General features: G+C 46.8%; 1 protein-coding gene across 1 annotated transcript in view; it reads left to right on the top strand.

Moving 5' to 3' along the window:
- The window catches only part of LOC120031812 (plexin-A4), a 108,007-nt gene that overhangs the window by 15,780 nt on the left and 77,503 nt on the right, over positions 1–14,724 (top strand). Inside the window, exons 5-9 of the mRNA XM_038977633.1 lie at positions 10,157–10,308; positions 11,494–11,626; positions 12,503–12,639; positions 13,341–13,508; positions 13,634–13,727. Of these exons, the coding sequence (XP_038833561.1) occupies positions 10,157–10,308; positions 11,494–11,626; positions 12,503–12,639; positions 13,341–13,508; positions 13,634–13,727 (684 nt within the window). The remainder of the gene's footprint in view (positions 1–10,156; positions 10,309–11,493; positions 11,627–12,502; positions 12,640–13,340; positions 13,509–13,633; positions 13,728–14,724) is intronic.

Here is a 14,724-nt window from a genome sequence, read left to right as displayed (position 1 = left end):
GTCACCCAGGGGAGAACACACTCTGTCACCCAGGGGAGAACACACACTTTCACCCAGTGGAGAACACACATTGTCACCCAGGGGAGAACACACTGTCACCCAGGGGAGAACACACTCTGTCACCCAGGGCAGAACACACACTTTCACCCAGGTGATAACACACTCTGTCACCCAGGGGAGAACACACACTTTCACCCAGGGGAGAACACACACTGTCACCCAGGGGAGAACACACTCTGTCACCCAGGGGAGAACACACTCTGTCACCCAGGGGAGAACACACTCTGTCACCCAGGGGAGAACACACACTGTCACCCAGGGGAGAACACACACTGTCACCCAGGGGAGGACACACACTGTCACATCAGTAGAGTGACTGCTGATGGTGTCGACATATACGGTATGAACACAAGACACACTGTCGCCCTCTGGCAGCTGATAGACACCTCTCATTTGGACAAGATTAGACTCATCTTGATCATAGTTTTCTTTCTGCAGGACTTCAATTAGGGACAGTAACAGTAACAGCTATGTGCAATACTCAATACTCATTATTCAATACTCAATACTCATTACGCAATACTCAATACTCAATACTCATTATTCAATACTCAATACTCATTACTCAATACTCAATACTCAATACTCATTATTCAATACTCAATACTCATTACTCAATACTCAATGGTCATTGGTCATTGGTCATTTCTCAATACTCGATGGTCATTGTTTATTAGTCAATTCTCAATTCTCAATACTCAATACTCAATGGTCATTGGTCATTGGTCATTACTCATTGGTCATTACTCATTGCTCATTACTCATTGCTCATTACTCATTGCTCATCCCAATGTGTTAGTCTGCTTACACACACAACTTGTCAGTGCTGATAGAACTCCACATCTGCCTGCTACTGAGGGATCAGTCACACACATGTTTAACCCAGTGAGCTAGGCTAAGAGCGCCCAGTCACCCTGTTTATCACCTCAGAACAGATGAACACACACCCGTTTAACTGTTCCTGTTCTCCAGCAGGGTTAGCCCTGTGTGTGGTATAAACACGCCTGACCCTACTGGATGGTGGATGGATGGATGGATGGTGGATGGTGGATAGATGGATGGATGGGTAGATGGATGATGGATGGATAGATGGGTGGTGGATAGATGGATGGATGGTGGATGATGGATGGATGGATGGATGAGGGATAGATTGATGGATGGATGGATGGTGGATAGATGGATGGTGGATGGATGGTGGATGGATGGTGGATGGATGGTGGATGGATGATGGATGGATGGATGGATGAGGGATGGATGGATGGTGGATGGATGGAGGATGGATGGATGGATGGATGGATGGATGGATGGATGGATGGATGGATGGATGGATGGATGGTGGATAGATGGAGGTTAAAGGGAGTGCAAGTTGGGGCTAGGATGGATGCATGAGGGGGAGAGGAATCCCTATCTCTTCACACCCCCTGGAGAGATGATGGATACACAGGGCATCCCTCCATCCCCAGCCTGGGGAGGAGGACAGCATATGGTTAGGGATTGGAGATGGAGGGACAGAGGATGGATAGAGTAGCCATTTTGGATTGGCCCTGAGAAATGATGGGAGGATGATAGAACGGGAGAGGAGGAGGGGAAATCCCCCTCTATCTCTCTCCAGGGAAGAGGGCTAGTATGCTCTGAGCTGTTCAGTGTAACCTGGCTCAGTGTGGTGACCTGGCTCAGTGTGGTGACCTGGCTCAGTGTGGTGACCTGGCTCAGTGTGGTGACCTGGCTCAATGTGGTGACCTGGCTCAGTGTGGTGACCTGGCTCAATGTGGTGACCTGGCTCAGTGTGGTGACCTGGCTCAATGTGGTAACCTGGCTCAATGTGGTGACCTGGCTCAGTGTGGTAACCTGGCTCGGTGTGGTGACCTGGCTCAGTGTGGTGACCTGCCTCAGTGTGGTGACCTGGCTCAGTGTGGTGACCTGGGTAACCTGGCTCAGTGTGGTGAAGTTATAACTTGAAATAATCAAGGCAAACTTTGCCTTCTCTGACTCTCTCTTCCACTGAAACTGGACTGGGCCTGTCATCAACACCAAAGATCCTCTCTTCCACTGAAACTGGACTGGGCCTGTCATCAACCTGGATATGAATAATATAATATAAAAATTAACTAATAAAGTCCCAATTTTGAAAAACTACAAAAACACAGCAACAGCCCCACTATTTCATATCAAGTGAATGAATGACAGCACAACATGTTTTTTTGTGTGGCTTTACTCGCTGTTCACACCGGACTGTTGGCATGGTGATGAGTTTCAATGCATTGTCTAGTAAGAGACGAAGTGGTAGGAACCGTGTCTAGTAAGAGACGAAGTGGTAGGAACCGTGTCTAGTAAGAGACGAAGTGGTAGGAACCGTGTCTAGTAAGAGGCGAAGTGGTAGGAACCGTGTCTAGTAAGAGGCGAAGTGGTAGGAACCGTGTCTAGTAAGAGACGAAGTGGTAGGAACCGTGTCTAGTAAGAGACGAAGTGGTAGGAACCGTGTCTAGTAAGAGACGAAGTGGTAGGAACCGTGTCTAGTAAGAGACGAAGTGGTAGGAACCGTGTCTAGTAAGAGGTGAAATGGTAGGAACCGTGTCTAGTAAGAGACGAAGTGGTAGGAACCGTGTCTAGTAAGAGGCGAAGTGGTAGGAACCGTGTCTAGTAAGAGGCGAAGTGGTAGGAACCGTGTCTAGTAAGAGGCGAAGTGGTAGGAACCGTGTCTAGTAAGAGACGAAGTGGTAGGAACCGTGTCTAGTAAGAGGCGAAGTGGTAGGAACCGTGTCTAGTAAGAGGTGAAGTGGTAGGAACCGTGTCTAGTAAGAGGCGAAGTGGTAGGAACCGTGTCTAGTAAGAGGTGAAGTGGTAGGAACCGTGTCTAGTAAGAGACGAAGTGGTAGGAACCGTGTCTAGTAAGAGACGAAGTGGTAGGAACCGTGTCTAGTAAGAGACGAAGTGGTAGGAACCGTGTCTAGTAAGAGACGAAGTGGTAGGAACCGTGTCTAGTAAGAGACGAAGTGGTAGGAACCGTGTCTAGTAAGAGACGAAGTGGTAGGAACCGTGTCTAGTAAGAGACGAAGTGGTAGGAACCGTGTCTAGTAAGAGACGAAGTGGTAGGAACCGTGTCTAGTAAGAGGTGAAGTGGTAGGAACCGTGTCTAGTAAGAGACGAAGTGGTAGGAACCGTGTCTAGTAAGAGGCGAAGTGGTAGGAACCGTGTCTAGTAAGAGGCGAAGTGGTAGGAACCGTGTCTAGTAAGAGGCGAAGTGGTAGGAACCGTGTCTAGTAAGAGGCGAAGTGGTAGGAACCGTGTCTAGTAAGAGGCGAAGTGGTAGGAACCGTGTCTAGTAAGAGGCGAAGTGGTAGGAACCGTGTCTAGTAAGAGGCGAAGTGGTAGGAACCGTGTCTAGTAAGAGGCGAAGTGGTAGGAACCGTGTCTAGTAAGAGACGAAGTGGTAGGAACCGTGTCTAGTAAGAGACGAAGTGGTAGGAACCGTGTCTAGTAAGAGACGAAGTGGTAGGAACCGTGTCTAGTAAGAGACGAAGTGGTAGGAACCGTGTCTAGTAAGAGACGAAGTGGTAGGAACCGTGTCTAGTAAGAGACGAAGTGGTAGGAACCGTGTCTAGTAAGAGGCGAAGTGGTAGGAACCGTGTCTAGTAAGAGACGAAGTGGTAGGAACCGTGTCTAGTAAGAGACGAAGTGGTAGGAACCGTGTCTAGTAAGAGGTGAAGTGGTAGGAACCGTGTCTAGTAAGAGACGAAGTGGTAGGAACCGTGTCTAGTAAGAGGCGAAGTGGTAGGAACCGTGTCTAGTAAGAGGCGAAGTGGTAGGAACCGTGTCTAGTAAGAGGCGAAGTGGTAGGAACCGTGTCTAGTAAGAGGCGAAGTGGTAGGAACCGTGTCTAGCAAGAGGCGAAGTGGTAGGAACCGTGTCTAGTAAGAGGCGAAGTGGTAGGAACCGTGTCTAGTAAGAGGTGAAGTGGTAGGAACCGTGTCTTGTAAGAGGCGAAGTGGTAGGAACCGTGTCTAGTAAGAGGTGAAGTGGTAGGAACCGTGTCTAGTAAGAGACGAAGTGGTAGGAACCGTGTCTAGTAAGAGACGAAGTGGTAGGAACCGTGTCTAGTAAGAGACGAAGTGGTAGGAACCGTGTCTAGTAAGAGACGAAGTGGTAGGAACCGTGTCTAGTAAGAGACGAAGTGGTAGGAACCGTGTCTAGTAAGAGACGAAGTGGTAGGAACCGTGTCTAGTAAGAGGCGAAGTGGTAGGAACCGTGTCTAGTAAGAGACGAAGTGGTAGGAACCGTGTCTAGTAAGAGACGAAGTGGTAGGAACCGTGTCTAGTAAGAGACGAAGTGGTAGGAACCGTGTCTAGTAAGAGACGAAGTGGTAGGAACCGTGTCTAGTAAGAGACGAAGTGGTAGGAACCGTGTCTAGTAAGTGGTAGGAACCGTGTCTAGTAAGAGACGAAGTGGTAGGAACCGTGTCTAGTAAGAGGCGAAGTGGTAGGAACCGTGTCTAGTAAGAGACGAAGTGGTAGGAACCGTGTCTAGTAAGAGACGAAGTGGTAGGAACCGTGTCTAGTAAGAGACGAAGTGGTAGGAACCGTGTCTAGTAAGAGACGAAGTGGTAGGAACCGTGTCTAGTAAGAGACGAAGTGGTAGGAACCGTTTCTAGTAAGAGGCGAAGTGGTAGGAACCGTGGCGATGAGGATCACAGCAAGCAAATCACTGCAGCCATATTCTCCCACACAAAATATGGATTTAAGAGGGAAAGGACTTGATTGGTTTTACAATATGTATACTATTTGGAACCAAAGGCTGTATGAAATAAAATTTGCTAATTAACGTTTGTATATGTCTAATGCAATTTAGCGTTTAGAACAACAAGGCAAAAGCAATCAGAATCAAATGAAAATGCTTATTTTAGCTAAGTAAAATTATACGACAGTAACTCACTGATACTCAAGTGATTGCCGTTTCCCACAAAATCCCCACAGGACCGTGGAAATCTAGTCATTCAGAGCTTTGCTAGGTGTTAAATGTGAGTTTTTCCATTAGCCGGTTTGAACACCCAGTTACTGTACGTCTTTACCTCAATTCTTCCTTTCTGGTACATTTAAACATCAGTAGCTGACCAATAGTATTTGCATTTCACTCATAAATTCTGATATAACATGTTGTATTTGTAACACATTTAGGCACATATCTACCGCTGTGGCTGCACTATTTTTGGCTTCGCTGTCCTCTCCGTCTACTCTTTTACCCGCCAACCGGGTTGTGGCGTCTTCCTCTTGCCGGTCCAGCACGTCGATGTTAGCGTCGGTGCCACTGGTACTAGTACTAATACTACCGAATAAGTCGGTTAGTTTTTTATATTTACTTGCATTTGAGTGAAGACTTTTGACTCTTTTGTCTCTTAACTTTTCAGCACCACCCTTACGTTTTTTACTCTGCGATTCCATTTTCTATTGTAGCTCGTTTTCGAGCTGTCAGTGTCAATGTGAGTGTGAGCGAGACAAAGGGGGCGGGGCTAAGGGTTGCATAGACATTCGTTTGGAATAGACCAACGGGCCTGGAGGAAAGGGGGGGTTGGCCCGTGTCGCTCAACCTTCTGCCAACTTTTTAATTAGTAGTAAAAAATGTATAAGGCAGGCGGCCCACCGGTCCAGAGGTTGACCAGCCCACCGGCCGGTGGCCAGTCCGCTACTGTCCTGGTCTGAATCTAGCATGGATTTATCCTCTGTTCTGTCTGTGCATAATGCCTTGCCTGGCTGTAACAGGAGCATATTGTAGCCCTCTCACGTACCCATAACACTGTCACTCTGTGATGATGGGGGGCTATTTAAGGCCCCTCAGCCCAGCCCTCGGCCCCTAATGCATTCTGATGCTGCTCATTACAGTGACATCTCTCCATGAATAATCATCACTCCTTCCCCAGATAGAGAAGAGAGACAGAAAGGGAGAGAGTGATTTAGTATTTGACTCCACCAACCGTCAATTAGCTTGTCAAAGACACAAATCTAATCAACTGCTCATCCCGCTAATGAAAAGAGACCCATCATCTCTCTCTCTCTCTCTCTCTCTCTCTCTCTCTCTCTCTCTCTCTCTCTCTCTCTCTCTCTCTCTCTCCCCTCTCTCTCTCCCGCCATCTCTCTCTCCTCCCTGCTAGCTGGAAAAGATCCATAATGCATTGCAGTGTCTGTTAATTGCATGCATTGTGTTGCAGTAGATTGTTCCCACAGGGTTTCCCTATTCTATCACCACATCAGCAGGGGACAGACTATATGATTTCAGGACCAGTGACAGTTAGTTGATGTACTGTCTATTATGAACTGCGGCCGAGCCAGTCATGCAGTGAGATAACACTGCACCTCCCTCCACTTTATTTTCCCATTGGCTGGCGGTTACTTTTTCAGCGTCTGTAATTGGACAGCACTGTATCCGTATAGCAACACCGACCCACTGAACTCATCAGTATAGTTTGTACCAAGGGTCTGGCGTACCTGATAACTCACTGTATTCTGACCATGCCTTGATGTATGTAGATAGGGATATAAGCTAAGTTGTCAGTATTCACAACTGTCCCTAAATACTTAGCTAAATAGATATGGATTGCCACAAGACACTGTTTCTTTCTCTCTCTCTCTCTCTCTCTCTCTCTCTCTCTCTCTCACACACACACACACACACACACACACACACACACACACACACACACACACACACACACACACACACACACACACACACACTTTGGCGACTGTACCTCCATTCCCCTGAGAGGGGCCCTAGCCTGTCAGTGAGGAATGCCCTCCACGGAGCATTGTTAATGAGACCTCTAACCCCAGTGGGAGATCACTATTTGGCAGGGGAGAATGACACAGCACAAAGCTATTAATTAATGATAGCTCTGCTTTCCCATTGGGACCTGAAGGTGCTTTATTTGGCAGAGATGGATTGGAGGTCCTGGACAGTGTGTCCATTTCATACATTCAGCAGCTGGCCTCTGAGACAAAAACTATTAGGGGCCAACACTAATCAATCTGTTAAAACTTGGATAAATGTCTGCTACAGTGGAACATCTAACAGATCAATATATTAGGAAGGTGATCAGAATAACTGTTGACACCTCCCAACTCTTCTTTATGAGTTAGTCACGCTGTGTGTAGACCAACTCTCCTTTATGAGTTAGTCACGCTGTGTGTAGACCAACTCTCCTTTAGGAGTTAGTCATGCTGTGTGTAGACCAACTCTCCTTTATGAGTTAGTCACGCTGTGTGTAGACCAACTCTCCTTTATGAGTTAGTCACGCTGTGTGTAGACCAACTCTCCTTTATGAGTTAGTCATGCTGTGTGTAGACCAACTCTCCTTTATGAGTTAGTCATGCTGTGTGTAGACCAACTCTCCTTTATGAGTTAGTCACGCTGTGTGTAGACCAACTCTCCTTTATGAGTTAGTCATGCTGTGTGTAGACCAACTCTCCTTTATGAGTTAGTCACGCTGTGTGTAGACCAACTCTCCTTTATGAGTTAGTCACACTGTGTGTAGACCAACTCTCCTTTATGAGTTAGTCATGCTGTGTGTAGACCAACTCTCCTTTATGAGTTAGTCACGCTGTGTGTAGACCAACTCTCCTTTATGAGTTAGTCACGCTGTGTGTAGACCAACTCTCCTTTATGAGTTAGTCACGCTGTGTGTAGACCAACTCTCCTTTATGAGTTAGTCATGCTGTGTGTAGACCAACTCTCCTTTATGAGTTAGTCATGCTGTGTGTAGACCAACTCTCCTTTATGAGTTAGTCACGCTGTGTGTAGACCAACTCTCCTTTATGAGTTAGTCACGCTGTGTGTAGACCAACTCTCCTTTATGAGTTAGTCACGCTGTGTGTAGACCAACTCTCCTTTATGAGTTAGTCATGCTGTGTGTAGACCAACTCTCCTTTATGAGTTAGTCACGCTGTGTGTAGACCAACTCTCCTTTATGAGTTAGTCACGCTGTGTGTAGACCAACTCTCCTTTATGAGTTAGTCATGCTGTGTGTAGACCAACTCTCCTTTATGAGTTAGTCACGCTGTGTGTAGACCAACTCTCCTTTATGAGTTAGTCATGCTGTGTGTAGACCAACTCTCCTTTATGAGTTAGTCATGCTGTGTGTAGACCAACTCTCCTTTATGAGTTAGTCACGCTGTGTGTAGACCAACTCTCCTTTATGAGTTAGTCACGCTGTGTGTAGACCAACTCTCCTTTATGAGTTAGTCACGCTGTGTGTAGACCAACTCTCCTTTATGAGTTAGTCACGCTGTGTAGACCAACTGTCCTTTATGAGTTAGTCACGCTGTGTGTAGACCAACTCTCCTTTATGAGTTAGTCACGCTGTGTGTAGACCAAAACTCTCCTTTATGAGTTAGTCACGCTGTGTGTAGACCAACTCTCCTTTATGAGTTAGTCACGCTGTGTGTAGACCAACTCTCCTTTATGAGTTAGTCACGCTGTGTGTAGACCAACTCTCCTTTATGAGTTAGTCACGCTGTGTGTAGACCAACTCTCCTTTATGAGTTAGTCATGCTGTGTGTAGACCAACTCTCCTTTATGAGTTAGTCATGCTGTGTGTAGACCAACTCTCCTTTATGAGTTAGTCACGCTGTGTGTAGACCAACTCTCCTTTATGAGTTAGTCACGCTGTGTGTAGACCAACTCTCCTTTATGAGTTAGTCACGCTGTGTGTAGACCAACTCTCCTTTATGAGTTAGTCACGCTGTGTAGACCAACTGTCCTTTATGAGTTAGTCACGCTGTGTGTAGACCAACTCTCCTTTATGAGTTAGTCACGCTGTGTGTAGACCAAAACTCTCCTTTATGAGTTAGTCACGCTGTGTGTAGACCAACTCTCCTTTATGAGTTAGTCACGCTGTGTGTAGACCAACTCTCCTTTATGAGTTAGTCACGCTGTGTGTAGACCAACTCTCCTTTATGAGTTAGTCACGCTGTGTGTAGACTGTTCAATCTCTCTCTCTCTCTCTCTCTCTCTCTCTCTCTCTCTCTCTCTCTCTCTCTCTCTCTCTCTCTCTCTCTCTCTCTCTCTCTCTCTCTCTCTCTCTCTCTCTCTCTCTCTCTCTCTCTCTCTCTCTCTCTCTCTCTCTCTCTCTCTCTCTCTCTCTCTCTCTCTCTCTCTCTCTCTCTCTCTCTCTCTCTCTCTCTCTCTCTCTCTCTCTCTCTCTCTCTCTCTCTCTCTTCTCTCTCTCTCTCTCTCTCTCTCTCTCTCTCTCTCTCTCTCTCTCTCTAACTAACTAACTAACTAACTAACTAACACTGGGTTGCACACACCTAATCCCTCATATGAGATCTGCCCGGGCATAGCCTTGGCAGCGGGCCGCGGCTGGCGTGATGACCTCACCCGGCCAAAACGGGGCGAGCGCAGGGAATAGCTTAATCTAATTGGCTGGCAGCAGATCGGCGTTATCGCGCGCCATTGGGAAGCTTCCTCATGACAGCCATGCTGAGTGGGTTTTTAATCAGGCCGGTTAACAAGCCCTCTAACTAAGACCCTACACTCCGCCCTGGAGATAGCACTGTACTGCTTCTGATCCAGATTAAGGCTGCGTCCCAAATGCTACTCTCTGGTCCAAAGTAGTGCACTATATATGGAATAGGGTGCCATTTGGGATGCAAGCCCAGACCCTTGTGTTTTACACCAAAGTCAGATGAATTAGGAATATACTGTAGAGTTATCATCATGTGAAGGAGAGGGGGTTTCATACTCAATGCGTGGTGGAGACTTTAACGCACTGCATTATGGGCCTTCTCACTAATTGGGCTGCATGGAGAGACAGACAGCTGCTGTCATTAATATAGTTATCAGCAACACAGTGTCATTCAGAAAGATTTATGACACTGGGTTTTTGACTGTAAGACTAATAACAGCAGTGCTGCTAAACACCATCATAACCAACTGGATCATGAATCTCCTCTCCCCTGTAACAGTTCCCCAGGTCAGGTTGTTGCTGCAAATGACAATATGACCTGGTAAAGTAAACTGTTGGGAAGTTGGCGTCACGACGCTAAGCTATCAGCCTGTCTATTGTTGTTAATAATAAGTATTCCTGCTTTGTCTTTCTTTTGCCCAGATCACTCCGCTGCGGGGGCCTCGGGAAGGGGGCACCCTAGTAACCATCCGGGGGGAGAACCTGGGCCTGGACTTCAGTGAGATCCAGGGGAACGTCAGGGTGGCCGAGGTGGACTGTACCCCCGTCCGCGAAGGATACATCCCCGCAGAACAGTGAGTACACGGTCACGGTCATTCCAAATCACAGGCTGACCACAGACCCCGGTGCAAACTCTTAGACATAAGGTCATCTGAGTCATACACAGTCACTACTGAACCACAGTCACGTTCTCTCTGACCGCACCTCAACCACACCTCAACCACAGAACAACCCCTCAGGCATAGGGTCATGTGATTCAGTGAGCCTGAGAGAGTGTGACTGGGAGGTGGCAGGAAGCAGGAAGCAGATACCAGAGTAAGTGGAGAGGCTTGGTGGAAGGTCAAAGTCACATCTCAAAGTTGGCATTTAGATTGTGATGTGTTTGGACAAGAGAAAGGCCACGTCAGATCATAACAGACCATCCTAATCAAGATTTCACACACACACACACACACACACACACACACACACACACACACACACACACACACACACACACACACACACACACACACACACACACCCACACACACACACACACACACACACACACACACACACACACACACACACACACACACACACACACACACACACACACACACACCTTTATCAAGTGAGCTCTCCATTGAACTCCACTGACAGTTTGCTGCAGTGGTGAGTTCATTCTGCTGTGCAGCACTGATTTTAAACCATCCAGCAGAGAGGGGCTTTATGAGAACCCACCTAATCCCAGGTTAAGACTTGAATATAATAATGTGTTATCTGGCAGGGATTTGGAGGCCCCATGCTGCCAACTCCCTGCCAAAACCTCCATTCATATTCATATGACCTTAACAAGCCTTCCTTCTCTATTCACCACCTCAGTATTCACTACCTCAGCGTTCCTATAGAGGGGCTGGGGAAGAAATGTGTAAGTGTGAAGAGCTAGGTTTGGTGAAAAGCCGCTTTAAACACTTTCAGCAGTTTGAGTTAATTTGATGTGTGGCACTGACCTGTCATTGTGTTAAAGGTGTGGGTTAGACTTTGTTACATTTTTCAACTAAAATGTCTATTCTGTATTAAAATCATGAGAATGAGGAAATTAAGCAATTCTGTGTGTGTGTGTGTGTGTGTGTGTGTGTGTGTGTGTGTGTGTGTGTGTGTGTGTGTGTGTGTGTGTGTGTGTGTGTGTGTGTGTGTGTGTGTGTGTGTGTGTGTCTGTACATAACTGCATTGTAGAAGCATAATGAATCATCAACACTTCCTCCTGTTTGTAGGATAGTGTGTGAGATGGCGGTGGCAACGCCGAGCCAGTTCGCCAACTACGTGGAGGTGTGTGTGGGGGGTGTGGGGGTCAGAGAGTGTCCCAAAGAGTTCAGGGCCGTATACTCCAAGTACTACTACTTCGTGGTGAGTAATGTCTTTCAGACCAACAGATATTGTAGATGCAGGATGTGTGTGTCTGCCATATGAAGCATAGAGAACATACTGTTTATTTTTATATGGTTTATTTGGCTGGAAAAAGTCATTATAGAATATAGATTATAGAATGTATGTAGTTCACTTAGTTAGTGATCTAGCAATCTCTAGGCTATGTAATTGATTTAATTCTGACATTGTATTCTATGTAGACTCTGTTGTTTGTATGTCTCACTGTGTCCTAAGAGCTGTACTCATCACTTCCCTACATAGAACACTAGTGTGAGGAGACAGGCAGTTCTTAATGACTCCAGGGGGAAAATGGACCAGGGAGGGCCATAAAATCTGCTTTCTACACACACACACACACACACACACACACACACACACACACACACACACACACACACACACACACACACACACACACACACACACACACACACACACACACACACACACACACACACACTCCTCACTCTCCCCGTGTACACACTTTATCAAACATTAAGAGCATGTCTCTCACCCACTGAAATACAGCCTAATCGTTACCAATATGTGCTTATTTTATGCAGCGATATCATTTTAACACACACACACATTAAGGGGAGCTTTATTTCTTAACAGGCCCATATAACAGCATTACATTGTGTTAGGTTAGATGTCGTACCATGAAAATACACTGATTATAAGATTATTATGAGATTATTATGAGATTACGACAGAGCAGATAAACTGTTGCGAGATTTATACTTAAACTCCTCCGCTTGTTCCTGTTCTGTTCTCTCACTGCGATGTGATTGGTTGACATGATTTTTATCGACGCATCTGATTGGACGATCTTTGACCTTGACCTTTGATCCCTAGGTCACCAGACTGATCAGCCTGAAGCCCAGCCGAGGGCCCGTCTCCGGGGGAACCATCGTCAACATCACCGGTAGCAACCTGGATGCCGGGAGCAACGTGTCCATCATGTTCAAGGACCAGAAGTGCACCTATCACAGGTAGGCAGGCGGGAGGGGCCAATCAGATTATTGGCCAACAACATTATCTATCACAATTATCTCTGAGTCTGATTTGTTTGTCACTCAAGAGTGGACCAGGGACATTGATTTTTGTACAGAGTGAAAGAGCGAGAGAGAGAGAAAGCGAGAGGGGGGGGGGGTCACATTTGGGCAATCAGATTATCTATCACATCTATTCACATCTATCTCTGAGTCTGATCTTCTGTCACTCAAAAGGCGATCAGCTGTGCATGTTGTCATCCTCTGGCCCTGTGGTCAAAATCCATTAAGACTTCTGAAAGACTTCCTGATCCCTAATCAATAACGTCTATAAAAATCAGACCGTGCCGATGGCGCCATGAGAACCCCCAATAAAGCTAAAGGACGAGGTCCCTGCTGCCTGGCAGAGACATGTCTTGAGGAAAAAAGCCCAAACATTCCTAAACTTAGAAAAGTGTCTTTGATTCTACAGTTGTTATTGTTGATTTGGAGAAGGATTCTGGGAAGTTTTCATATGAACACCTGGTGACATTTCCCCTTCATTGTTATATTCAGATGCTCCGTAGTCTGGTCCATTATCATAACGTCAGCTACATTGTAGCATAAGTTGGTTACAGGTCATAGTTGTACTTTAAGGTAGTAGTAGGACAGACCAGTGAGACCATTGAGGTAAAATACTTCTCTCTCTCTCTCTGCCATAGGAGGGGCGGCCAGTGGATCACGTGTCGCTCCCAAGCCTCGCTGCAAGGATATGGAAACGTCAGTGTGTCAGTGACGGTGGACAAGGCCCGCATCCAGAAAGACTTGAAGTTTGAGTACGTGGAGGACCCCACTATCATCAAGCTGGAACCTGAGTGGAGCATCTTCAGGTGAGACGACAGGGGAGCAGGAAATGGGACCATTCGGGCATTTATAAAAGCCAATCAAAAGTGTGAGTGTGTGACCAAGCAAGCCATGGTGGTGCCGCTCCCTCTCTCCCCTCTCTCTACCACAGTGGACACACACCTGTGACCGTGACCGGCACCAACCTGGACATCATACAGAGCCCCCTCATCAGAGCCAAGTACAACGGTCGAGAGACAGTCAACGTGAGTAGAACCCTCAACCCCTCAGCCCGGGCATGGTCAATGAGAGGTCAAAGACACCAACGGTCAATAGTCTCAACCCTTTACACACTCGTGGGAACTAAGGTCAAATCCCAACAGGAAACCAATGAAAATCCTCCAGATATGTTTTCTGGAACAGAGAGCGATGTATGGCCAAGGAATGCACTCATAGAACAGAGAGACAAAGAGGTTGTATTACAGTAGATTCCAATAAAACAGAGAAAGCCCTGTTTCTCTGTATTCCTCCACCCCTGACAAAAATACCTGTTTTTCCTGTATCTCCACCCCTGAGAGAAAGACCTGTTTTCCCTGTATCTCCACCCCTGAGAGAAAGACCTGTTTTCCCTGTATCTCCACCCCTGAGAGAAAGACCTGTTTTCCCTGTATCTCCACCCCTGAGAGAAAGACCTGTTTTCCCTGTATCTCCACCCCTGAGAGAAAGACCTGTTTTCCCTGTATTCCTCCACCCCTGACAGAAAGACCTGTTTTCCCTGTATCTCCACCCCTGAGAGAAAGACCTGTTTTCCCTGTATCTCCACCCCTGAGAGAAAGACCTGTTTTCCCTGTATCTCCACCCCTGACAGAAAGACCTGTTTTCCCTGTATCTCTACCCCTGACAGAAAGACCTGTTTTCCCTGTATTCCTCCACCCCTGACAGAAAGACCTGTTTTCCCTGTATCTCCACCCCTGGCAGAAAGACCTGTTTCCCCTGTATCTCCACCCCTGACAGAAAGACCTGTTTTCCCTGTATCTCCACCCCAGACAAAAATCTGTGTTTCCCTGTCTCTCTCCACCCCAGAAAAAGAAAGCCCTGTTTCCGTGTATCCCTCCACCCCCAAAAAATAAATCCCTGTATCCCTCCACTCCAGACAGATTTATTTGCCCTGTATCCCTCCACCCCAGACAGAAAACCCTGTTTCCCTGTATCCCTCCACTCCAGACAGATTTTTTCCCCCTGTATCCCTCCACCCCAGACAAA

The sequence above is a fragment of the Salvelinus namaycush genome, chromosome 38 (genome assembly GCF_016432855.1).
Source record: "Salvelinus namaycush isolate Seneca chromosome 38, SaNama_1.0, whole genome shotgun sequence".
Lineage (NCBI taxonomy): Eukaryota > Metazoa > Chordata > Actinopteri > Salmoniformes > Salmonidae > Salvelinus > Salvelinus namaycush.
Note: the sequence above shows the minus strand (reverse complement) of the source record. Positions and strands in the feature narration are given on the sequence as shown.